This window comes from Antennarius striatus, chromosome 6 (assembly GCF_040054535.1).
Source record: "Antennarius striatus isolate MH-2024 chromosome 6, ASM4005453v1, whole genome shotgun sequence".
Classification (NCBI taxonomy): Eukaryota; Metazoa; Chordata; class Actinopteri; order Lophiiformes; family Antennariidae; genus Antennarius; species Antennarius striatus.
Genome location: NC_090781.1, coordinates 21,751,564 through 21,774,368, shown reverse-complemented (window position 1 = coordinate 21,774,368; position 22,805 = coordinate 21,751,564). Strand labels below are relative to the sequence as shown.

At 37.7% G+C, this 22,805-nt stretch overlaps 3 protein-coding genes and 2 long non-coding RNA genes across 7 annotated transcripts; 2 read left to right on the top strand and 3 right to left on the bottom strand.

Annotated features, from left to right (window-relative positions):
- Positions 1-23: 23 nt before the first annotated feature.
- Positions 24-5,008, bottom strand: dhx40 (DEAH (Asp-Glu-Ala-His) box polypeptide 40). 2 transcript variants are annotated; one of them, XM_068317252.1, is made up of 17 exons: positions 4,638-5,008; positions 4,394-4,539; positions 4,188-4,307; positions 3,849-4,085; positions 3,655-3,721; positions 3,440-3,571; positions 2,908-3,007; positions 2,696-2,782; positions 2,386-2,568; positions 2,227-2,307; positions 1,988-2,145; positions 1,618-1,732; positions 1,408-1,516; positions 1,140-1,234; positions 962-1,031; positions 589-817; positions 24-237 (listed from the first exon to the last, which is right to left on the bottom strand). In XM_068317252.1, exons 1-17 carry the CDS (start codon positions 4,807-4,809, stop codon positions 116-118), a joined length of 2,223 nt encoding a protein of 740 aa, XP_068173353.1. In that variant the 5' UTR covers positions 4,810-5,008; the 3' UTR covers positions 24-115. The 2 variants fall into 2 exon arrangements, with proteins under 2 accessions (XP_068173353.1, XP_068173354.1); XM_068317253.1 differs by having other exon boundaries at positions 4,615-4,780.
- An 854-nt stretch (positions 5,009-5,862) lies between these two features.
- On the bottom strand, positions 5,863-6,350 carry LOC137596342 (uncharacterized). The gene is made up of 3 exons (XR_011035532.1): positions 6,240-6,350; positions 6,095-6,158; positions 5,863-5,994 (listed from the first exon to the last, which is right to left on the bottom strand). It is a non-coding gene; the product is annotated as an uncharacterized lncRNA (long non-coding RNA).
- Positions 6,351-8,296: 1,946 nt separating this feature from the next.
- LOC137597059 (uncharacterized) lies at positions 8,297-11,004 on the bottom strand. Its single transcript, XM_068317977.1, has 8 exons — positions 10,945-11,004; positions 10,114-10,455; positions 9,833-9,931; positions 9,043-9,225; positions 8,902-8,946; positions 8,782-8,829; positions 8,633-8,659; positions 8,297-8,548 (listed from the first exon to the last, which is right to left on the bottom strand). Exons 1-8 carry the CDS (start codon positions 10,961-10,963, stop codon positions 8,490-8,492), a joined length of 822 nt encoding a protein of 273 aa, XP_068174078.1. The 5' UTR covers positions 10,964-11,004; the 3' UTR covers positions 8,297-8,489.
- A 1,287-nt stretch (positions 11,005-12,291) lies between these two features.
- Positions 12,292-16,458, top strand: LOC137596953 (P2X purinoceptor 5-like). Of its 2 annotated transcripts, XM_068317793.1 has the most exons (12): positions 12,292-12,325; positions 12,748-12,898; positions 13,274-13,345; positions 14,407-14,482; positions 14,594-14,690; positions 14,842-14,922; positions 15,020-15,161; positions 15,420-15,556; positions 15,666-15,759; positions 15,944-16,009; positions 16,114-16,196; positions 16,330-16,458. In XM_068317793.1, exons 1-12 carry the CDS (start codon positions 12,303-12,305, stop codon positions 16,382-16,384), a joined length of 1,077 nt encoding a protein of 358 aa, XP_068173894.1. In that variant the 5' UTR covers positions 12,292-12,302; the 3' UTR covers positions 16,385-16,458. The 2 variants fall into 2 exon arrangements, with proteins under 2 accessions (XP_068173894.1, XP_068173895.1); XM_068317794.1 differs by lacking the exon at positions 12,292-12,325 and having other exon boundaries at positions 12,758-13,166.
- A 3,121-nt stretch (positions 16,459-19,579) lies between these two features.
- On the top strand, positions 19,580-20,672 carry LOC137597138 (uncharacterized). The gene is made up of 3 exons (XR_011035613.1): positions 19,580-19,709; positions 19,895-19,999; positions 20,128-20,672. It is a non-coding gene; the product is annotated as an uncharacterized lncRNA (long non-coding RNA).
- Positions 20,673-22,805: the final 2,133 nt, after the last annotated feature.

Sequence of the window (22,805 nt, the reverse complement as noted above, 5' to 3'; positions counted from 1 at the left end):
AGAGACAGAATTAAAACGTCACATGAATGTAAAATGTTTATTTAAAAATTGGTTTGGAAAAAAAACAAAAACTTTTCATGATATGACCGTGAATTATGTCCCAAAATGTTTTCTGTCAAACAGCTTTACTTTGTTGCCTCTGTTGTTTTCGTTGCAGGTAGCGAGCGCGAGCATCACTGACAGCTGCTTCATCATTTCGCTTCTCCAGTTTCTTCATGACACTCTCAGTAGAATCCTCTGGAAAAAGAAAGGACTCTATTAGTTTGTTAGGAATTTAGTGTAAAATACTTCAGATTTTCTTTCCCACCAGGTAAATAACCTTGTTATTTCCAAGCATGGTCAAAGCAGACCTCAAACATTTAAAGTGCTTAAGATGAACAAGAGTTGATTCATTCAAAATTGCAAGAAGTCCAATTAGTCAATTCTCTTTCCAACTGGGATTTGACCTTGAATAATAATAATACAAACTGATATTTACAAAAAAAAAACCTTTAAAATAACATATATGTGATTTGCTCTAAGAGAAATTGGTGACACCTGCTGTACAACAGCACAATGTCCAAAAGAATCTGTAATTATTCTGAAAACCTGGTTGTCTTTTGGCTGCTTCCCTTTTCTCCCACTTCAGCATCTCCTCATCAGTCACTTCTTCTCGTGCCACGCTGCTCAGTTCATAGGCGTCCACCTCATGGAGTTTAGGTAATAAGTTCTTTACCCACTCATAACGAATGGGACACACAGTCCTGATATATACCCGGGACGTCACCATCATATCGTGGAAGATGACCCAGTTCATCTCTGCCTCCTGTTCAAACAGCTTGGAGCAACGAAGGAATTGTCAGGGGAGAAGGATTGGAGAAGATGTATGAATATTTCAGTCTGCCATTGAAGCTAATTAATTTTTTTTAATCATTATTTAAGATACGCTTGAACCATTTTTTTTTTTCAAAAACAGATCTACCGATGATGATGGATGAATTTGAACCATGGATCCATTGCCATCCATTGTGCAGAAAGCTGTTCCTACAGATCTATGTGGGATAGAAAACAATGAGCAACATTTGTCACAACCAGCAAAACAGACCACCACACTGAAAATGAGTGAAATATGCATAATGTAAAATCAACAATGACGATACCTTCTGGCGACATTGGTGAAATATCCTGTGCAAAGGCATCTCCTAAAAAGCTCATTCTTATTGCCATCAAATGTTTCTACTGGGAAATCTCTTTTCTGAAATAAAAAAAAGTTCAAATTCCATTTAATTATCTATTTACAAAGGAACACATAGAGCTAAGCTGATAACTTACAGCGCTGAAACTATGACAATGGATATCTGCATAGTAAAAGCTGGGTGCAAGGAACACACTCGATCTATCACATCAGTTCTGCTTAAACCACTGGACCTGCTGGAGGTGTAAGAGAATCTCCCGTAGCTGCGTCTCCACGCTAAAGGCTGACTTCAGCGCCCTCCAGTGGATCCAATTGTCTCTACACCACGCCGAGGGTTGGTTGCTGTAAAAGGTAAATGTTAAATGATGTACTTTTTTTTTTTAACTGCAGAGAAAGATGTAGTCTGGTTGTGGCTTGCAGCAGCAATCAGTGATGGAGTTTACCTTGATTTGCATGTCTCAAACACAGTGAGGAGTGTGGCAAAGTCATTCCTTGAGCCAGTCTTGGTGGCCAGCGCTCTGTGTGTTTTGTCTGCCTCTTTTTGCTGCTCAGGTTTACCTGCAGAAAGGGAGACATCATAAAAAAACAAACATTAAACATGTACATCTGCAATTGTATGGGAATTATAGGAAATTGAAGTTGTATTGTCATAATAAGAAAGGATATATTCAGCAAGGTCAAAGAAATTGGAAAAATATTGTTGGATTGGTTACATCTTTTCAAAAACTTCCATCACAAAAAAATGAACAATAAAGGTAAAAATATTCCTCATTGTGCTCTGTCTCTATTCTCATTACAAGCTAAAGTGCTGACCTGGCCTGATGAAAATGTTCTCTACAGACAGCATGGCAGCCACAGGAAGCAGCAGGTCCTGACAACCAAGTGCGGCAGATTTGAGCACAGCCCTGGTTAGCCCTGGTTGCAAGGGGAATTCAACCATCAACTTTCCCAGGTGGGTAACATGACCTCTCCTGTAGCCAAAACACCAGAGGGATTAGGTCATAAACCCATTTCTGTTAAGGTTGAATTAAGTCCACAGGTATACCACAAACCTGTCAATGGCATCAAACTGGTAGAGTTGCTTTAATGCTTCAAGAATAAACCGTTCCTCTGGGCAGTCCAAATATGGGAACCTTAAAGGAAACAACTCATTAAATATGGAGTTCAAGAATAAAACTATAAGTATAGCCATAAGATGATTATAAGTGTACCTAATGACATCATGTATGCCCAAGCACTTAAGTGTAAGTATCACTGCAGTCAGACTTGTCCTCTGGATTTCTGGAACTGTATATTCAGGCATATTCTTCTCCCAGAATTCTTTGCTGTAGATTCGAAAGCATTTTCCAGCTGAGGTTCTCCCTGCGCGGCCGGCTCTCTGTTGAGCTTCACTCCTAATCACAGAAAATCCCCCAAAAGAATCCAAATCTGTTGGTGAACTCTCTCAACGACATACAAGTGTTGGCAGGAAAAACAATTGACCAAACCTTTTGCAGAAATGTTAATTATTCAAGAACTCACTTTGAAATAGGCACAACCTCCAAGATATCCATGCCAACTCTTGAGTTGTGGATGAGTTGCTTCACAAACCCGCTGTCTACGATATACCTTCATGGGAAAATTAATATGTTGGTGCACTCAGTGGGAAAAGTCCATGAAATATTTGAATGTTTATGACACACATGAGTAACTGTTTTTGTTATTGGAAGCCAACGATCAAAGGCTTCACTCACTTTATGCCATCTATGGTAAGAGATGTTGCTGCAATGTTGGTGGCCACAACACACTTCCTGATTCCTGAGGGGGGAGGCTGAAAGATCTGACGCTGCTGATCTGAAAGAAGAAAAAAAGGATGTTTCTTTACTCCCAGTACGCATTTAATTAAAGTATAACCATAGTAACATGAAAAAGAAAGTTATTTACTTATCATCTACTCATCTCTAGTTGGGTGAAGGTTCTTATTCTGCAAATATCTTTGGACTGTCACAATAAATGTGTTTCAGCATTTTACAAAACAACCAGGTAGATGTGGACTTGCAACACACACAAAAAACAAACACAAATGACTCCGTGCAATCTATGGAAGCACCGAGACAACAAGTTGACTGGAAAATATGATTTTGTAACCCTTTAAAAATCTGAAATATTCACTGCAACCTATAAGCATTGTAAATCTGTCTTCCTGTGACACTCCAAAAATATTTTATGGAATAAGAATAAGGTAAATAATGATTGGATTTGTATTTCAATGTTCCAAACATTTACCGGTGGGCATGGATCCATAAAGGGGCAAAATCAGTAGGCCCTCCACCGTCTGGTCTTGTACATCATAGTTGTAGTCGATCAACTCGGCTTTCTCATACAGCAGGTCACAGGCACGCTCAATCTCTACCTGACCTGTCAAACATGGAGAATCAACGTTGTAGATGTTGTCAAGGCTGAGATAAAGCTTCGAAACAGGGCTTATAATTGTGATTTACCTGTCAGAAATACAAGGATATCCCCAGCCATTTCACTGGTGTGTATATCAAGAGCCACTTTCACAACCTATTGAGCAAACATGAATTACAAAATGATTAATTAATAAATATGGTACAGTTTTGAAAACAAGTTGAAGTAAAATTACCCCCATAACCACAAATCAAACATGTGACACAAAGCTGACTCTCAGTACCTCAGTTACGTAACCAACACTCTCTGTGTCTTTAGGTCCCACAGCGGAACCAAATGTGCAGGTTACAGGAAAAGTCCTCCCAGGAATAGTAAAGACCGGACAGTCACCAAGAAAGGTTGACAGTTTTTCAGTTTCCAAGGTGGCGGACATCACCACCACCTTCAAAGGGAGGGACCGCCCATTGGTGGCCTTAGTGGGTTTGGAGAAGAACTTCTTCAATAAGCCCAGGAGAATGTCCTGCAACAAATAAATGTGCACTGAAAGGCTGAAGGAGATAGAAGCATGATTTAACCTAAAACTCTGGTGCAGAAACCTCTGTCATGTATCCAGATGACTCACTGTGTTGAGGCTGCGTTCGTGAACTTCATCCAGGATGATGACACTGTACTGTGACAGTGCAGGATCTGTCAGGATCTCTCTGAGCAAACAGCCGTCTGTCAGGTACTTCACCACCGTATCCTGGTTCGACAACAGAGACATTTACAGGGGGTATCACAATTCAACAGGGTATTTTTCCCAGAGGATGAGACCACCGTGCCTCTCACCTGTGACGTGCAGTCATCAAAGCGGACCTGGTAGCCCACCTCCCTCCCCAGTGAACACTGCATCTCGTCCGCCACCCTCTGGGCCACTGTTATGGCAGCCACTCGACGGGGCTGGGTGATGCCAATTTTGCCATCTTTACAAACACCTTGAAAAAAGTGCTTCACGTTAGAATTCAATGGTCAGACAGTATCTGTATCCCAAATTAAAAGTTCACTCTTACCAATTCACAGCCGAATACCGTACCTGCTTGATAAAGGTACTGTGGAAGTTGCGTGGTCTTCCCGCTGCCAGTCTCACCGGTGACAAGGAGAAAATTGCTGTCCTTGACAGCCTGAACCAACCTGGCTTTGTGTTGATAGATCGGAAGTCGTTTGGACTCATTTTTCTTTGAATCCAGCCTTGTTGATTTAGACATCACGCATAAGGTTGACTAGCTTACCCAGCACAACTCGACGTGAGAACAGAAAATGTGAAAGAAGAACAAGAAATACTGAGGTTAATCACACAGGACACTATTTACGTAGAGTTTTTGTCTCGTACGGACATTAAAATTAAACAAATCGTCAACATCCTTCAAATTTGTCGCTCCTATTTCAAACACAACACCTTCGATCAAATGCTTCCGCAAACTATCGCTTCCTGCGTTTCTATTGGTTAATCTGTAGTCACATGACCACACTGCTCCTTCACAATAAGAGTCAGTGAAAATTTTTAAATGAATTGGTACCAAAATAATTTAACCAAAAATAAAATCAGTTAAATTCTTACTAACGGGGTATAGAATTTTTCCAAATGTGACGTAATGTATATAATTTATATGAATTAGCAAATACTTAGTTTTAGCAGATACTGAATGTATTCATTTGTAAAACCACCTGTTACCGTATGGATATTCAGCATTAATTCACAGAGAATTAAATCTAAGTGTAATGCATTTAGATGTCCCATCATATCCAGACAGTTATCCTTATGATTGTTACCGGTTCATGGTACCGATGGACTACAATAGGTTAACTACTGTTTCCACATGTTAAAGACTGCATCATAGATCAACTAACATCTGTCTAGAATCTAGATCATATGTGACGCTGCAGACTACATTTCTGACGTGGAGACAGTGTTCTGGGTCGGTTCATGACTCACGGATGTATGGTCTTACCTCAGCAACAGATTGCACTATTAGAGAACAACACTCTACCCTACAAATTGAAGACCCCAACGATGACTTTGTCCACCTGCCTGCTATCCAAGATGGCACAGCAGTGAGACACCATCTGCTAGAATCATTTTACAGTCCAAGTCACATCATCATGGCTATTATTTTTTATTATACAGTGACAGTTGTGTGTATACCTTGTGGTGCATAATTGAAAATCAGTCCATTGAATTTGGAAAGTTGACTTTCACACTGGCAGTTTTCACAAGATTACAGTCATTTGAAAAAAAACCAAACATGTTATTTGAGAGTGAAATTAGGACTGGCTATGTAAAGTTATGTTAAGTTAAAATTATGTAAAGAAGATGATAGGTCTGCTAGAGACAACACTTTGATGAATTCTTTGTTCCAACGCTGAAGTGATTGTTCTTAGTTTCCGCCTCCCTGAGAGACACAAAGAAACCATAGATTTACATGCAAACACATATGTAACCAATAACCAAGGTAGATTCATAAAGAATAGACTGATTAAAATTCCTCTCACCATTGGTGCAGGGCTGCGAGCAATCTGGCCCTGAGCAGAGCTCTATGTTGCAGTGAAAATATACCTAAAAAATCATGTTCTATTAGAGGAGGATTAAAGGCAACAAAAAAAAGAAATTAATGTGAAAGAAAAAAATCATACATACAAGCTTTTCATCTTCTTTGGGCCTCACAAATGAGAACATCTTGACCTCAAACCACTTATGAAGAGAGGGGAACCTCAGCTCCTTACTGGAGGCAACTGGGAGCACAACAGTTTTGTGGCTATCACCACTAAAAGGACATCTGGATTGGATAAAAAGAAGAGCTTTAGGCGAGTGAAGAAGGTAATGATGTTCATGTGTATACAAGTGTGTGTGTGTGTATGTGTGTGTTTTATCCATATACAAAGTCATGCAACCATTTTTATGTCATTTCACCCTTTAACAATCAGGTTCCATCTTTGGAGATCATTTGGGTTTTCAGTCGGCGTCGCCCAGCAGTCTTCCAGCAGCAGCATCAAATCTTTATCCTCATGTTTGACGACAAATACCTCCACATAGACAGACTGGCCAAGCTCAGTCATTAATGGAGGTCCATGAGTTGAATAAAAGGTCTTGTAACTGCTGTCTACAAATTTATAAAATGAGAAAAAAAACAACAACAATCTGAGGGCTTCAATCTGCTCACGATGGTACTTTGCTATGGATATTGAGTAAATGAAAACGTGATGGCAAGTCAACTTTTTAATCAGGAAGCGTAATTTATAAATACAAGACTTATAAACTGGACCTTTGGCAAACCTCATTTCGATCCTCAGTGGTCCTTCACTCCTGAGAGTCGGTGGGGGTGTCTCCCTGTGGAGCTCTATTTCCAGATGAGCAGTTTGAGCAAGTGCAAAACTACAATGAACAGTAAGACTAAAAAAAAAAATGTAAATGAGAATCCATTCCATTACCTTTAAAAAAATGACCCAAGTTTAATTTCTTACGGAAATGGTGGGTCACGAAGTGTAGTATCTCTCTGTGGATGATGTTTCTCCTCAACATTGACCCAATACGTTAGAATTCCATCTTCAATCTGCAAAACAAAACCCTATTACGTTTTTTTCTCAAGTCCATGTAAGCTTTCAGAGGAATGTGACACGGTGGTAATTTCTTTATATTTACCTTAAACTGAGTGCCACAGGAATTAAATGGAAAGGTGAACATTATGGCCTCTTTTGATCGCTTTTGGGGTTTGCACTGGCTTTGGTTTGAAGGGATCCATATTGCATCCAGACTCAAAGGTGGAGTCGTAGCATGTCGATTGATGGTGATGTTGAACCCGTCCTTGCTGCAGGAAGTATGCCTTGTGACCAGTGGATTATTGTTTCTGCTCAGCTCTGCAGAACATTTATTAATGGTCATGTAATGGTCAACTAGATGTTATTTTTCACCTGTGGATAAAGATCATAAATACCTTTAGTTTTCATTTCACAGATGAGACGTATATCCTTGACAATTTCAACTCGTCCTTTGTCCGTAACAGCCATGATGATGACAGTTAGATTTGTGAGATATTTCTGTTGAACAAGATGAAGACAGATTAGCGGATGGAAAAAAGTCATCTGCCCTCCAGAGGATTACCTCAACTCACCTGTCTCCTCACAAAACATCCATGCGAAGGAACTGTCAAAACAGCATAGGTGTCAGTTTCTCCCAGGAAATAGTGGCACTGTTTTGCCAAAGCGACGGCTTGATAATATCCACTGCGTTGATCTGTGTGTAGATTAGACAAACGCTTTGCATCCACAGCATTCAATATATTGATCTTGTCTAGCGTCTGACTTACCGTCGACATAAATGCTGAAAGGAAGATCAGCAAATTGCGCCTTTGATATATGAAGAGACATGAACCCATCATGACAAACGGATGTATTTTCACTCATAGGGTGAGAGATTGCTGCTTGAAGTGGTTTTGAAGCAGCGAGAACGTTACATCTCAGGAGAAATAATAACGCGACTGCTGATGGTGTGAAGTGTGCACAGCGGGCCATCTCTGGATACCTGACAGGTGGGGCAGCTGCTTCTCATTTCATTTAATTGAGAGGAGGGAAAGTAACTTAAAATCTTGAGACGGTTATTACAGGTGAAAAGTACACCCATGTTTGCGTCCCTTTGGAGACAATTTGTAATTTTATTTATAATTGGACTAAAACTCACATAGTTTTTGACTTGTTTGTGAATATTTTTATTTGATCAACTTCATCAGCAAAAACAATTTGATAACAGATGCAGAGGAATACAGCGCAGTTGTAATGCAAGCAAATCTAAGGAGACATGGATTTAATACAAAAAGGAAAAGTAATAAATGAAGCACATATTTCCACCAAGGCTGCATATTGTGTGTATGGTCTGACGTTTCTGGCCGGGTCTCTACAGACGGCTGAGCTGGTCTGTGCTTCTGTTGTAAATTGGGTTTTTGTATTCACAATCTGAGAAGGAAAGGACAGATGTGTCAGATGTTCAGCGCCCATATAACCATTAAAACAATGCTCACAGACGACATCAGCACTGACTTTCTCTGACTTTCTTCCTCCCCAAACCTAGAAAAAGTGAAGAAAATGAAACAGTCTTTTAATCTTTGCGTGTATTTATTATTTTAAGCCCATAAATAATTCTGACATATGATGCAGGAAAAAAAAATAATCAAAGATTAGCTGAATACCCCTGTGATGATTCCGTGCATGCTGCTTGCTGATGTCACCCTGATTGACTGCATGGTAGAATCAAAGTGAGATTCCAGACGGGAATGAAGTCACAATATAATAAAAGGTTCTGATCCTACCGTAATAATGCTGACTAAGACTTGCTTGTGGTAATCTGAAGAGTTCTGGAGAAGTGAGGAGAAAAAACATTGAGTGACTCCAGATTTTCATGATAAAGTGTCACCAGGAATGCTGCAGTGATTCTAGCGGATTTGAAGCACCTGTGTGAAATCTGGATTCTCCTCTCAGATTATCCGTCTGCTCAAAATTAATCTGGTTCAAATCTGGATAAATCCCATTTCTGCTTGACCTGGGTTGAGTTTCCATTACAGCACTCGTTGGGTTGCAGTGAGTCCTGGTGGGAATGCTCTGCTGGTTGGCTTGGTTTTGATTGTTGTTTCTTACTGTTAAAAAAACCAAAACATATTACTTAATGCGTCAATTCACTTTTGTGAACATGTCTTCTTGTTTGCGGGTGAAGGACTAAGCCTTTCGATATCAACCTTTCACACGCAATCATGACACAATCACTCGAGCTTGTTCAGCAGTAGAAATATACCATCGGGTGTTTTTTGGAATACTAACAACTTTCAAAAGATATTTTTTGTTTTGCAAATGTGCCAAATTAGTTGACATATTTCCAGCATAATATTCAAGACAAAAAATATACAAAAATAAACAAGTTGATAAGGTATAACTTCAGGTATATTGTACCATTTTCAACTGAATGTAGAAAAAAATAATGAGGAAATTATCACCTTCAATTGTATTTATTTATTTTATACTATTTTTAGAATCAACATCTTGAAATATTTCCCTGTTGCAAATTATCCGTACATATAATTTCCAGGAGGGGACATATGACAGATTTTTTTCCTATTTCTCATAGGAAAGCTGAAAAACAAATTTCTTTAAGTAATCCAAACCATCCAACCATCCATCCATCCATACATCCATCCATCCATCCATCCATCCATCCATCCATCCATCCATTCGTGCTTTCATACTTACATGTGTGTTTTACGCAGCAGTAGGTGAAGGTGATCAGCAGAGTCAAAGCTACACTAGCACAGGTGTAAACCAACATCAGCATTATTGTGCTCCAGGTACCTGCAAGATCAAGTTGTGGGTTTTAACACACAAATCTCACAGGAAGCTCTAAGTAGTTGTTAACTCATTTACTGACATACTGTATGTTTGGCTTGGCAAATTTTGTGGTAATGGAGAGGAAGACGCCACATCCCTGCAAAGGCTAACGCTTCACTTTCGATTTAAAACAGACATTCTCTTACCTTCAGCAACCAATTCAACTTGAAGACAGTCTTCTCCCTGTGTGCACAGGTAACAACCCAAGTCAGAGCTTACGAGCTCACTGATGCAGATTGAGTAGTTCCCCTCTGAGCCCTGGTTTGGAAAGACCTTCACCCGACCATTTCTGGGATCCGTGAACTTCACAAGACCTTTTGGTGTAAGATGGACCAGGTCCATCTCAGGGATGTGGACCCATGACACCCAATCCTTAGGACTTATTGAAAATTTGCAAGGGAGGAACACAGAGGAGCCAAGTGGAGCTCTGAGTGTGTTTGTCTCACAAACGTCTGAATCCTCACAAAAACGTCTGGTATACTCTTCAGCTTATTGGAGAAACACAAAAGTTTCAAGTTTAGCGTTGGTACATTTTCATAATATTTATTTGGTCATTTTTAAATGCCCAAATAAATATATTAAAAGTAATGAAAATTATATCTGCAAATTAACAAGGAAATATAAAATGAAACAACAAAAATTAATTAACATGTCACACATTCTTAATAAAAATCATAATAATTATAAATAAAATAGGGGGGAAAATGATACAACATTTAGTACAGACGACATTAAATGTCGTCTAATATTACATTAGAAAGTAATTATCAAGAATTTTGTCTTCTAAAATACCTGCAAAACATTCCCTGTAAAGTCATAAATTCACCAAAGTATTTTAAATAAACCCAGAAGAATGAATAAATAAACTGTTGAGGTACAAATGTATTAAAACATTTAAATATTGTGTTTTATTCATGATCCATTTCATAAAAGCAAGATTAGATTTTCTATTTCTCATTTAAAATAATGCGACTTGCCTTTTGCAGAAGAGAACATGAAACACAGAGCTATAAGAAAAATGGACCCGTCAGCAGTCATTGTTGCTAGAGTGTTGTTTGGTTTGACCAGCTCTGCGGAGATGATCTAAGTCAGTGCCTCTAAGCATCATGGGACAAAAACACAAGACCACCATAACTCCTTCATCTGATTACAGAGATGAATTACTGCCTTCCAGTTTCTTTAAGAAACCGGCATTTTTTGACACAACTCATTTTAAACAAATATTAAACACAAGATTAAGTGCATTGCTCTTTGTTTTTTACATTTTGAAATGACAAAAGCTCAGAATTGGCTGTTTCTTCCAGACCACTTCCTGTTATAACTGGTTGATGTTTTCCGGAAATGGGGGCCTTCCTGTAAACAAGTGAGTTAAATATAGATTTAGTATCACCTCTGTTTTAAAGGACAAGACAATAGAGTTTGGATTTTAATTTTTCAATACTTTATGTTGATGTTGATTCACATTTACAATTGTATAATATTAAATAAACAATGAAATGTATCTTTTGGATTGCGAGTGTGAACAACATTGTGTGTAGGACAATGGGGGCCATATCGACTACAAGTTCTACACTTAAGTTGACCTATAAAATTCAAATTTTTTAGTCATGGAACTTCCCTTATCTGCAGATACAAATTGATTGACATATTGTTTTTCCATAGATACAGAACAGTATCTTAATTTCTAGGCCTCACATCATCTGCAGATTGCAATGATTTTATTATGGTATCTGCCAGGTATACTTGAGTACAGTTTAAACACAATACTTTAAAGCAATGAGAATTTAAAAAAAAGTTTTTTATGAAATAGCTTTCTTTAAATATTTGCAATGTCAAGCATGAAAAGCATTATTACAGCATTCTTGTTTGTGCCTTTAATAGATAGAATATTAGAAAATTTCAGCCAGACTATTAGCCAGATTTTAATATTAAATGTGAAGGTCCTTCTGGTCCTGGATTTGATTAAAAAAAGAAAGAAGAGTTCTTGAGACTTTGGGGAACTTAGGGGAAAAAGTATCCTCTCACACATAAAGTCATAACTAATATCCTAAATACTAATAACATACAATTAAGTGAAACAACAATTAAACTAAATTGGGCTTTTTTCGCCCAGAAACAACTCAAAATAAAATTATTTGAAGTATTTATATTCACATTCATTCACTGTTACCTCTCGAGCGCCTTCTAGATAAATTGCACCTGATTTTGGCCCGATGGCGTTCTGACTTAACTTTATTTTGAAAGAGTTGACCGGATATTGTTCTTGCTCGTGATGCACGCTAACTTCACGCTGATCTCTGTGACCGCTGACATCCAGACGTCTGGCAATTGCAGGATGTCCCGGGACGTCTGTAAAAGGTTCTGCCTCGGATTATTCGACTATAAAACGGAGAAATATATTGTCGCAAAAAATAAGATAGTTGGAGTTTTGTACAGACTAATTCAGTTATCTATCTTTGGTTATATTATAGGGTAAGTGTCTTTTTTTTTAACATTGGTTACATAGGTCAGATGGAAAACTATGAATTACTGTATTGATAAAAACAAAACTCCTGTCGCTGCGTTTTTATTTAAAATTTTAAATAGTTCTTTTTTATTATATTTATATTTTATATATTTATATATTTTATATATATTTTATATATATAATATTTTTAATATATTTAGTATATTTTTCTCTGCCTTGTATGTCCTTCATCAGGCACCAAGTCACGTTTTGTCTAATTGAAAACTTGCTTTGCAATAATACGTTTTTTCTTCTGAATTATTTTCATCCACAGGTGGGTTTTCATAAGTAAGAAGGGCTACCAGGAGATGGATGAGGTCATCCAGAGTTCTGTGGTCACTAAGCTGAAGGGGGTGTCTGTGACTAACACCACTGAGTCTGGTCTGCTGGTGTGGGGGCCGGAGGACTACGTCATCCCACCTCAGGTGAAATGAGAATTGAAAAGAGCTTGACAAATATTATATGAACTATTTGTAATTTCATTCAGTGGCAATTGACCCCGTTCAAATCTCAGGCTAGACAACGGATGTATGTGTTCGTAGATAAACTTTTTAAGGTTATTTTGATTTCAAAGAGTGTCATTATGTGCATGTGAGAATCCAGCCCTGGTGGAAGAATGCAGCAAAGACGGCATCTGCCAATGAAGCTGAGTTCAAAATGGTGAAAGTTTACATCTGTAATGAAACCCATTCAGTAAGTGAGCTCGGGGACACTGGCTGGTCCACTTTGCAGAAAAAGGGTCAGAGCATTACCTTCTATTGTTCACATAAAATCAATTTAACATGTTTCCTTTGTTTTAGGGTGAAGCTGTTCTGTTCATAATTACCAATTTCATTGAAACTCCAAACCAGAGGCTGGGATACTGCGCTGAGGTAAGAGTGTCCACGGCCTGCAGGTTGAACACCGTTCTCTCGTCTGGCTTTGCATCTGCCCAGCAGCCATTCAACACAAACACACAATATTTTTTGAACACAAGGACACAACTGGCTGTCCTGTCGTGAGTCTCGACTCACTGAAGGGCCTGATCGTGCCTGTAGTTTGAATGACTCAGTGCTAACTTGTGTTTAAATGTTAAACTTACTGGCCATATTTGAAAAACACTGTAGACAGTGTATAACTAAGTGTTCTGTACTTGAGATGAGTAAAAAACAAAAACGATCTTATCTGATGTTATAAAATATTAATCATAGATAAAGGTTTACTTGAGCTCAGATTACTGAAACTGTAAGTAAATCAGGCAATTGCGAGCAAATTTACATGTAATCTGAGTATTTGTTGGACTAACATTTACACATCTCAGCAAACCCCTAAAGTCACTGAGAAAAACTGGGAGTCATCATGTGATGAGAAACAGTGTGTGCCAGTCGTCACAGCCAGGAGCTCAGTGCTCAGCTATGTGTTAACAAAGACACTGAACTTTTAAGGAAGGCCACATCGTCTACCCCCCCCATCACCCCCTTTCTGTCTGTGTGAGTGTTTAACTTACACTGCTCATCTATTTCACAGTACCTTTATAGCTGTACCTTCAGCTATAAATTTCCAGAGGGTTCCTGGTATGTAAACACTGCCTTTCTTGGCGTCACAGCAGTGGCGAACCTGGACAATCACACACGCATAAAAACTCTCTTCACATACTTATTTCTGCTGTCGCCAACAGCAACGGCAAGATTTGAGAATCTAAAACTTCCCCTATACTTGGAACATATTTATTGCGGAAGCCCGTAGTGTTTATTTGAACACCCATATCTCCCCCTGCCATTAGAAAAAAACTGCATTAAAAAGAATTTTGTCTCACAGACGTATTTATATCATGCCTCACCTTTTATATATTGTGTTTTTTTTGGGGGGGGCAGTGGCAAACTAGCTCATGTCTCGAGAATTTTACCATTAGTCTACTGGTCACAATGCGTCATCTCCTGTGTTGTGTTTATAGAGCCCTTCGGTGCTGAATGGAAACTGCCAAAATGATGAGGACTGTGAAGAAGGAAGGATGGTAGTGGCCGGTCATGGTACAGAGGAAGAAACATATAATATATAAGCACAAATAAAATGGATAAATTGATGATAAGGAATATTCTTATTAAATCTGATGTCAGTGTGACTGTTTTGCTATTTTGCAGGAATTATGTCTGGGCGATGTTTGAGAGAAAATGAAAACGCCACAGGCAGCTGTGAAATCTTAAGCTGGTGTCCCGTTGAAAGAAAATCCAAAACACAGTAAGGAGCAACAGACTGTTGCAGACACAATATTTCTAGTAATAAATGCAGAACTCTGGATTTTTGCCTGGTCAGTTCAGGTAAAATCGAAAAAATAAATAAACATAAATTAACAAATGAATTTTTTTTCCTGTTCGTTTTATTTTGACAGCGGATCTGTGCTCACGAATGCTGAAAACTTTACCATGTACGTCAAAAATTTCATCCAGTTTGCCAAATTTGCATTTTCAAAGTAAGTCTCCATCTGAACTGGACGCACTGGAGCGTTTTACGGTTTACAGGAAGCGGCACTCGCTCATATTTCTTGTGCACTGCTGTGTTTCTGCAAGGTCCAATGTCCTTGAAACGTCTGATAAGTCCTATTTGAAGAAATGCCGATATGACCAGGAGCTCCACCCGTACTGCCCCATCTTTCGCCTGGGAGACATCACCAGGCAAGCAGGATACAACTTCCAGGACATGAACACATTTGTTAGTATGAGGCTCGGTTTTCATTGGAGGGATCATTGATTTTTTTTTTTTTTTAAAAGATGGACATTCTAACTGACTGGTACGGACCTGATATGTGACCTCCATCAACATGGAGGTCACACATGTTGACAACAAATAGGTGTATGCACTGAAAACAGATTATCAGGTTGCTTAGTTTTTAGTTTTTGTATGCATATGGGTTTTTTTTTTTAAATAAACATCATTAAAAAGTCATACTTTATTAAAATTGTTTTCCAGGGTGGCTCCATTGGTATAATGATTGAGTGGGACTGTGACCTTGACAAAGGCTACGCTAACTGCCATCCACGGTATCACTTCACTCGCATGGATGTCGGTGTGTCCAACCACAGCATCGCATCCGGATACAACTTCAGGTAAGACTTAATATACAAATACATATGTATCTAATTTTGAAATGTCTTTGTTCTTTGCAAAAAGAAATGCCCCCTTATTGTCCCCCGCCCAATGTTGTCCCCTTCACAGACACACTCGGTATTTTAACAATGCTGCTGGTGAGAGGTGTCGATCTCTATTCAAAGTCCATGGGATCCGATTTACTGTCATGGTACATGGAAAGGTAGGAAACGTGTGTTTTATGTGAATATGCTTCATGAAGCAACGTGATTTAATTTAATTGGGTAATTCAGGGATATTGTTATTTCTAATTCAAAACAGAAAAAACCCTCTAATTCTATGCATGTAATAAAATTTTTATGACTTTTTAATAACATTATTTCTTGTATTTCTGCTGCTATTCATAGGCAGGAATGTTCAGCATCATACCAACAGCAATCAGTGTTGCTTCAGGACTTGCTCTGATGGGTGCTGTAAGTAAAGCTCACTTTTTATATTGTAGCTGCACACATTTTTTTTCATGTACTTTTACTGTGTTATATTTTGCCACATCACTGAATGAAGCCTCATTTACCAGGGAGCTTTCGTCTGTGACATGATCCTTCTCTATTTAATGAAAAAGAGGGATTCTTATCGAGAAAGGAAGTTCGAAGGATGCAGGTATTAAAAAGCAGCCCAGATGCAGAAGAAATTGAAAATCTGACAGTGGCACTCTGGACGTAAAGATGTATTTTACATATTCTGGTATGACATGAAAAATTTCAAATTTTCTACTTCTTTTTTTGCACCACAGAAGTAAACATAAATCAACATCTAAAGATGTCAGTGAAGAAGACGACAGGATATAGGACCAGGAAGCATCAGGGTTGCAATCTGTTGTGGCAAAGTTACCTGCCCCAGTTTTCTCACGGGAAGTCGGGACTCAATTTATGTGATTTTATAAATCAAATTTGTATTTGTAATGTGTAAATAAAGATTTTGATACAAAACACATTGTGTTGTTCTGCACTTTAACACTAGACTATGGTTTCACTTTTGTGGTACATTATTTGCAGCATGTGAAACTGATGTGACAAAGCTCATTCTGGACAAAACGTGAAAAACATGTTGACACAAAAGTCTTCATGTGATCACCATCAATTCTTGAGTGACAGATTGTTTGTAGATTTTTCTCACCTGAAAATTCTTTATTTTACTGGAACAAATGTTGAAAACAAGTCAAACTTGTTCTTTGTTAAATTTCTTCCTGCGCAGAAAGGGGTTGGATAGCCCTAAGTCAACATCCATCTGTACTTTTCATACTATTTCCTCAATGACTTGATGGTGACTTTGTACATTTTATTATACCTGGACGTGCATGCAGTGTTGGACGTTTGGCTGTTCCCATTCAGTGGAGGTGAATGAGATCTATTTACGGGATAAGAACATTCAAAAAATACTTTTAAGTGATAACTTCTATGAAAATTCAACCGATCTTGCTGTTGGTAGTTTTTCTTGGTTTAGTTATGTCCAGAAAAATTTGTTTATCTTGTCATTGGGTTCAGTGTAATGCTGCTGTTATCCAGCAGAGGTCAGACTATGTATTTTCAAACATCACCCTAACCCTTTGTCATGATGGTGAGGTTTTTCCACCAAGGATATGAGAGGACTTTAGTGATTACTGCCTTTAACGAAGATGTGATGTGATGTGTTCAGGTAAAAGTTAATATGTGGTGTTCTTAGCAGCAGCGGCACTGAAGCTCTGGAGATAGGTACAGGGTTCAAAGGCCAAGGCATGGCTCAACTATCTAAACTGGATTAGTCTTTTCAGATGATTCACAGTCAGTCTTTTTTTATTTGACATTTGTCGAACAGATTATACAAACTAGATACTCCCACACAGATGTTCCTCTTCCTTGATAAACATAGAGCTGTAACTCAAATACTTAAAGCAACACTGGTTAAGTTAAATGATCATGCCCAAGCCAGGTTGCTTCTTACCACTACTGCTCATAGATGTCACAAAAATACAGCTTTGCTCTGTAATTTACCATACTACCACCTTGCTACATACAAAAAAATAAGGAAACACAACAAGGAAGTAACCTTCAGCTTTTATTAATCATATTAAAAACATTTATCAGTAGACAAAATGAATATTGATCAAACTCTGTAAGTATAAGTCAATTGCTTTCAAGATAAGGTATAGCATACAAAAGTTCGTCTTTTAAATTTCATTTTTCACAATTCTGTCAGGTTGTGTGACGCAAGCATTTCATCCACACCCTCTCTATTGTTTTGTATTTTTAATGTCTGAATGATCGTGGATTTGTTTTTTAAACGGGCCAGTGTGCTACATTTTGGGTTAAACTATCTCGACTGGTACAATAAAAGACTGTGAAAGTTGTTATTATTGGAAATGTTATCATCAAATGGCACTTGTAAGGATATGTTGAAACAGGGAACATCAGACTATTTTTCTTTTTCTGGATATATATATATATATATATATATATATATATATATATATATATATATGTAAATGCTGAACAGAAAGTTTGCACCAATGATTGTCCTTATTTCTGTAACTTTTCAAATACAAAATATTTTTGTAACTCATGTTTAAATAAAGATTTTACCAAGAAACATGCTGCGGAATAATGTGTGTCCTGAACTTGACTGATTCTCTTGTCTGTGTAGGTTCTCAGTTATCCAGGTCATTGTTATCCAAAGCTGTTTAAATCAATCGTTTTTCTTGCACTAAAACGAAAGAAGTGTTTTTTCACCTGAGACTGCCGTAAAACATTTAACATATGTTAAAACAAAATAAAACCTTGGGCTTTGTGATGACGTGTAATCACCCCGTCACAGTTCATTATTTGGTTGCTCTACAAAATTGTTTTTATTGGAAAGCACTGTGAAGACAAGTATGAAGTTTTCCTTGTTGGAGGCTTTGTGTGCAGAGCAGTGTTGAGCGATCCAAATTAAACAATCACGTGGTGAATTTACTTTGTCATTCCTGTGATTGTATTCTGCTCTGTTGTCCTTATTTGACTTTTGTTTTGTTTGCTGGTGGTGAAGGAGTCACGGTGGAGGTGAATGTGATTTGTCGTAGGAACAGACCTTTATTGACCTATAAATCTTTATTTAAATACTCTTCAAGGAGAGGCGATTCTAGGGTTCACCTTTGGCTCAGTCCTATTAAATGCTATTTTTCACATCTATTTTCTATCTAAGGACCTTCTCTCTTAATAAGTTCTCTTATTATCATTGAATGGTACTACAAGTTTTATTTTGTATTTGCCATAATTAGGTCCTTTTTAATCTCTTCTCTGGGTTAGGGTTAGGTTTAGGGTTAGAAACAGATTGAAACAAACTGTTTTATAATTCTTGACAGTAAGATATTCACAAATTCCTCCTGTGTGAGATTTGTACCAAACACTCTGCATAAAAAAAAAAAGAGAAAGCAACTTTTACTGTGGGTGAGTACTGTAGATAGATTTTCGTGGGAAGAAATAGTAACTAAAGAGATAGATAGATAGATAGATAGATAGATAGATAGATAGATAGATAGATAGATAGATAGATAATTTTCCAATGAAGTCTCTTCAAAAGATGCACAATTGAACGGATTTACTCCAAGACAAATTTTGACACAAAAGCAAATAATCTAAAAATCTACTGCATGTTTCTTTTGTTCGGAAGCCTCATAACATTCCATTCATATGAGCTCTCCTGCAGCAGGACATTTTTATTGTTAGGGTTACATTAAATGACATAAATTCCAAGATTTATTTATAACCTTTTTCTACTGAGAGACACTCCTGTAATTATATTTTATCGTCCTCATTTCAGGGCATTTCTGGAGAGTCCTGATATCCCATTAGCATTACCAAATTAATTTTTCTTTCTCAACAATGATAAAATCTAAGACAATGTCTGGGTGTGTCAGAACATTTTATTAAGTTATTCATTCTGCAGAGCCAAATCCTTTGTTTGGTGGATGTAATTTTAGACAATAGAGCTGCTGACAAACTTCTTCCTGACTCATCAAACACAAGGACCTACCTGAGTCTGGATCATGTGACCTGTGACTATAAAAGTGAATGTGTCCGAAGTTCGCCCACAAACCTGCCGCCAACATGAAGGTCCTGCTTCTCACGTTCCTGCTGCTGCTGCTGTGCTGCAGTCAAGGTGAGTAAAAGTCGCTTTGCATTAATTATACTATTAAAATGAAGACAAAAATATTTTGATGAGAATTTTTTTTATTTACAGACTTTGTTTTCTCAATGACATTGAGGGAAAATGTGTCCTCTTGATGAATTACAGGATAATATTGATGAAAATAAAACTAATTTCGGATATTATCTTTTCATCAGTGCTGACCCTCCAATGTTATGCGTGTGCAAATGACACGGACACCCTCTGTAAGTCAGTGGTGACATGCGATGTATCTGGTGATGTATGCATGACTGTTCTGGACGGTATGTAAAACTTGTGCTTTAACTTTTTTTTGCTTATGTCTACATTTTTAATAATTACGATAAATATTTTGACAAAATCCAAGAGTGATAAAAATAATTGTCTCATTTCACGTTCTTTTGTTTTTCAGCGGGTGTTATCAGGTCTCGCGGTTGTGTAGAGAGAGTCTCTTGTAAGCCGTCAGTTACTGTAAAGTGCTGCAACTATGACCTCTGCGAAGTATGAGCAGCGTGCACTCATGAAAAATACACAACATCACCCAACATCTCAATGTCACTATTCTGTCTTTCATTTGACTCAGTGGAATCTACCAATGTTGGCTTGTTTATCCTCATTCATCACCTTTAAATCTGTAGCTTCATGCCGGCAGCCACAGCCAAATATTTCTTTTTTCTTATTTCTGAATGGGAAGAGTTCTATTGTTATTACAATATTTTTTTTTTGCTTTATGCAAATAACAAAAGATGTAAAAATACAAACAAAATGTCCTTTAAAGTGCTGTGCTATTCATATGTCATCCCATGGCATCACAGACTTACTTTATCTGTTCTTGCTGTAATTTTCTGGGTCATTCCAACAGCCTACTGCTCTGTGGGTCGCTGTTTGGAAATATTTGTGTCAAAAATCATTAAATGAATAAAAAAGACAGAATGAAGCCTCGATATATCAATTTGTTCTAGTGGTCTTTTTTCTAGAAGGGCAGATGCCCATGAATGTTCCTGATCAGCAGACATGCGTACGCTGCAGCATATAAACACAGTTGTAACAGCTCTTGGTACTCAAACTGTAATCAATGAGGTAAATGATGCAAGCCTTGGTGCTTAAATCCAAAATGACGATTGGCCTGTGTGTCACATCACCACACGTCACATCTGTATTCCATTCAATTCAGTTAAATAAAAATGTCTTGGTGGAAAAAGGCAGCTTGAAGGCGTAAACCATTTGTGGGCAGCACCTTCTATTAGACTGGGAATCCAGATCTTAATACATCTCTAACTTTGGTGTAAAGAAAGATGGACCTTATGAAACTATAAAAATAAATAAATTTGTTATGAAAAAGAATGTGTAGTCCAAGTGTTTATTAGACATCACAGATAATTTTAGGGAGAAACAGAAACTGGGTTTGTTGGAAATGGAGCAGTAGCAAGTTGCTTATGATAAAAAATATTCATCAAGAGGACAGTTAAAAAGATTTCATTTTCATAATAAGCCAACGATTCAGTTTAACGTCCTTTTTTGGATGCATTTGATTCATTTAGAACGCAAACAGACAATATGAGCTAAAGACACTGTGTGACCTGTTGGTTTAGTCTATTCTAATCCAAACACTGTGGATCATGTCATCTTTGGATTCTGAAGACTTGATATTGAGACAAAAATGGTGCATAATTTCTATTTAAAGGAGAAGATGTGTGGAAGTAAAAATGAGCTATTATTAAAAGAAACTCAGGAAAACACCAAAAACGTCTGTGAGGAGATTATTCAGCGTTACTTCTCTGGCTATAAAAAAATAAATAAATTAGTTCCTACTGCTCAAAGAACATAAAGATGATTCAATGACCTGACTAAAACTTCACAAATCATTCCACCTATAACAACTCATACATCAGCATGAAAATATAGGTCATACATGTTAATCTTTCCAGCTGCTTCTTCTTTACATTAGAGCAGCTCAGACAGCGGAGGTGGATGACTGGTGGATTAATAGATCACCGTCTACTTAATGTTTACTGGGTAACGTGTGTGAGCACACACACACACACACACACACACACACACACACACACACACACGCACGCACAAAATACATAGGATTTGTCAAAATGCTTTATGACAAAATGACTTCTAGCAACAACAAAAAAATCTTTCCAGGTACAACTTGAAAATTTTAGTCTTTTTCTACGTCACTAAAAATTCAACGTTTTCCATCACAGGACTTTCTGTGATTTCTGGAGAAGATGGTGTGTCGTTGGCCACATCTAGAGCACGAGGAAAAATATTCACATGTTGCCCCAACAGAAAAAGGCTGCGGTTGATGCTGGTTGTTTGTGTTTCAGTGCCTAAATGATGACATCACAGGGGGTGTGGTTACCATAAATGAAGTTACAGTCATGTCCTCCACCTTGATGCTATTTTTATAATTTGTTTCATAAAACTATTATATGATGCATCTAACAAAAAAGGAATGTGGATAAAGTTTGCAACCCCACCTCAACCGAATGAAACTCTTTCGCCATAATTTAAGCTTACTTCAAGGATAAAATCTGGTAGATGCAGATTTTTATTTAGATCTGCCCCCAATCACCCACTTAAAAGCCAAACCCCTAAATATAAGTGATGTCCTTCTAGGCTAATACATTATTTAAAATGAAAAAGTAATGCAAAAACACTATCTTTATTACTTAAATAAAATGGAAAAGAAACCAGTACCAATATTTAATGGCAAATAATTTCCTGTTTAAGTTTCAAGGAAATCCCCTCAGCTGATCTGACTCACAAGTCAAACAAACAATGAGATTTAAAAAAAGCCTTTCTTCCAGAACAAGGGTTTATCTTTTAACTGACAATAATTTGAGAGACAAACGTGTTTTTCACCTCTGAATGCAGCTTTAAAGAAGCAAAGCTTCCCTTTAAAATAAAAGATTTTTAAAAAACCACTAAGACTCCTCCTGTTGCTGCCCCAGTGATGTGCTTGTTGATGAGAGTGCGCACTGCTTCAGCTGGGAGAGTAATGGTGGTCCATCTATTGGATTAGTGAAGGGATTTCACTGTGGCATTAATCTGAGAAGACAGCAGGCGGTCCAGGCC

Excerpts from the sequence above, each read along its gene's own strand:
- dhx40 (XM_068317252.1), bottom strand. The coding sequence starts at position 4,809 with ATGTCTAAATCAACAAGGCTGGATTCAAAGAAAAATGAGTCCAAACGA. Across the intron at positions 3,722-3,848 it reads GTGTTGGTTACGTAACTGAG|GTTGTGAAAGTGGCTCTTGA; the intron begins GTACTGAGAGTC and ends TTTGCTCAATAG. Across the intron at positions 3,008-3,439 it reads TTATGGATCCATGCCCACCG|ATCAGCAGCGTCAGATCTTT; the intron begins GTAAATGTTTGG and ends TTCTTCTTTCAG.
- LOC137597059 (XM_068317977.1), bottom strand. Across the intron at positions 9,226-9,832 it reads CTGCTGCGTAAAACACACAT|TAAGAAACAACAATCAAAAC; the intron begins GTAAGTATGAAA and ends TTTTTTTAACAG. Across the intron at positions 8,660-8,781 it reads TGCACGGAATCATCACAGGG|GTTTGGGGAGGAAGAAAGTC; the intron begins GTATTCAGCTAA and ends CACTTTTTCTAG.
- LOC137596953 (XM_068317793.1), top strand. The coding sequence starts at position 12,303 with ATGTCCCGGGACGTCTGTAAAAG. Across the intron at positions 13,346-14,406 it reads GGCTGGGATACTGCGCTGAG|AGCCCTTCGGTGCTGAATGG; the intron begins GTAAGAGTGTCC and ends TTGTGTTTATAG. Across the intron at positions 16,010-16,113 it reads GACTTGCTCTGATGGGTGCT|GGAGCTTTCGTCTGTGACAT; the intron begins GTAAGTAAAGCT and ends CTCATTTACCAG.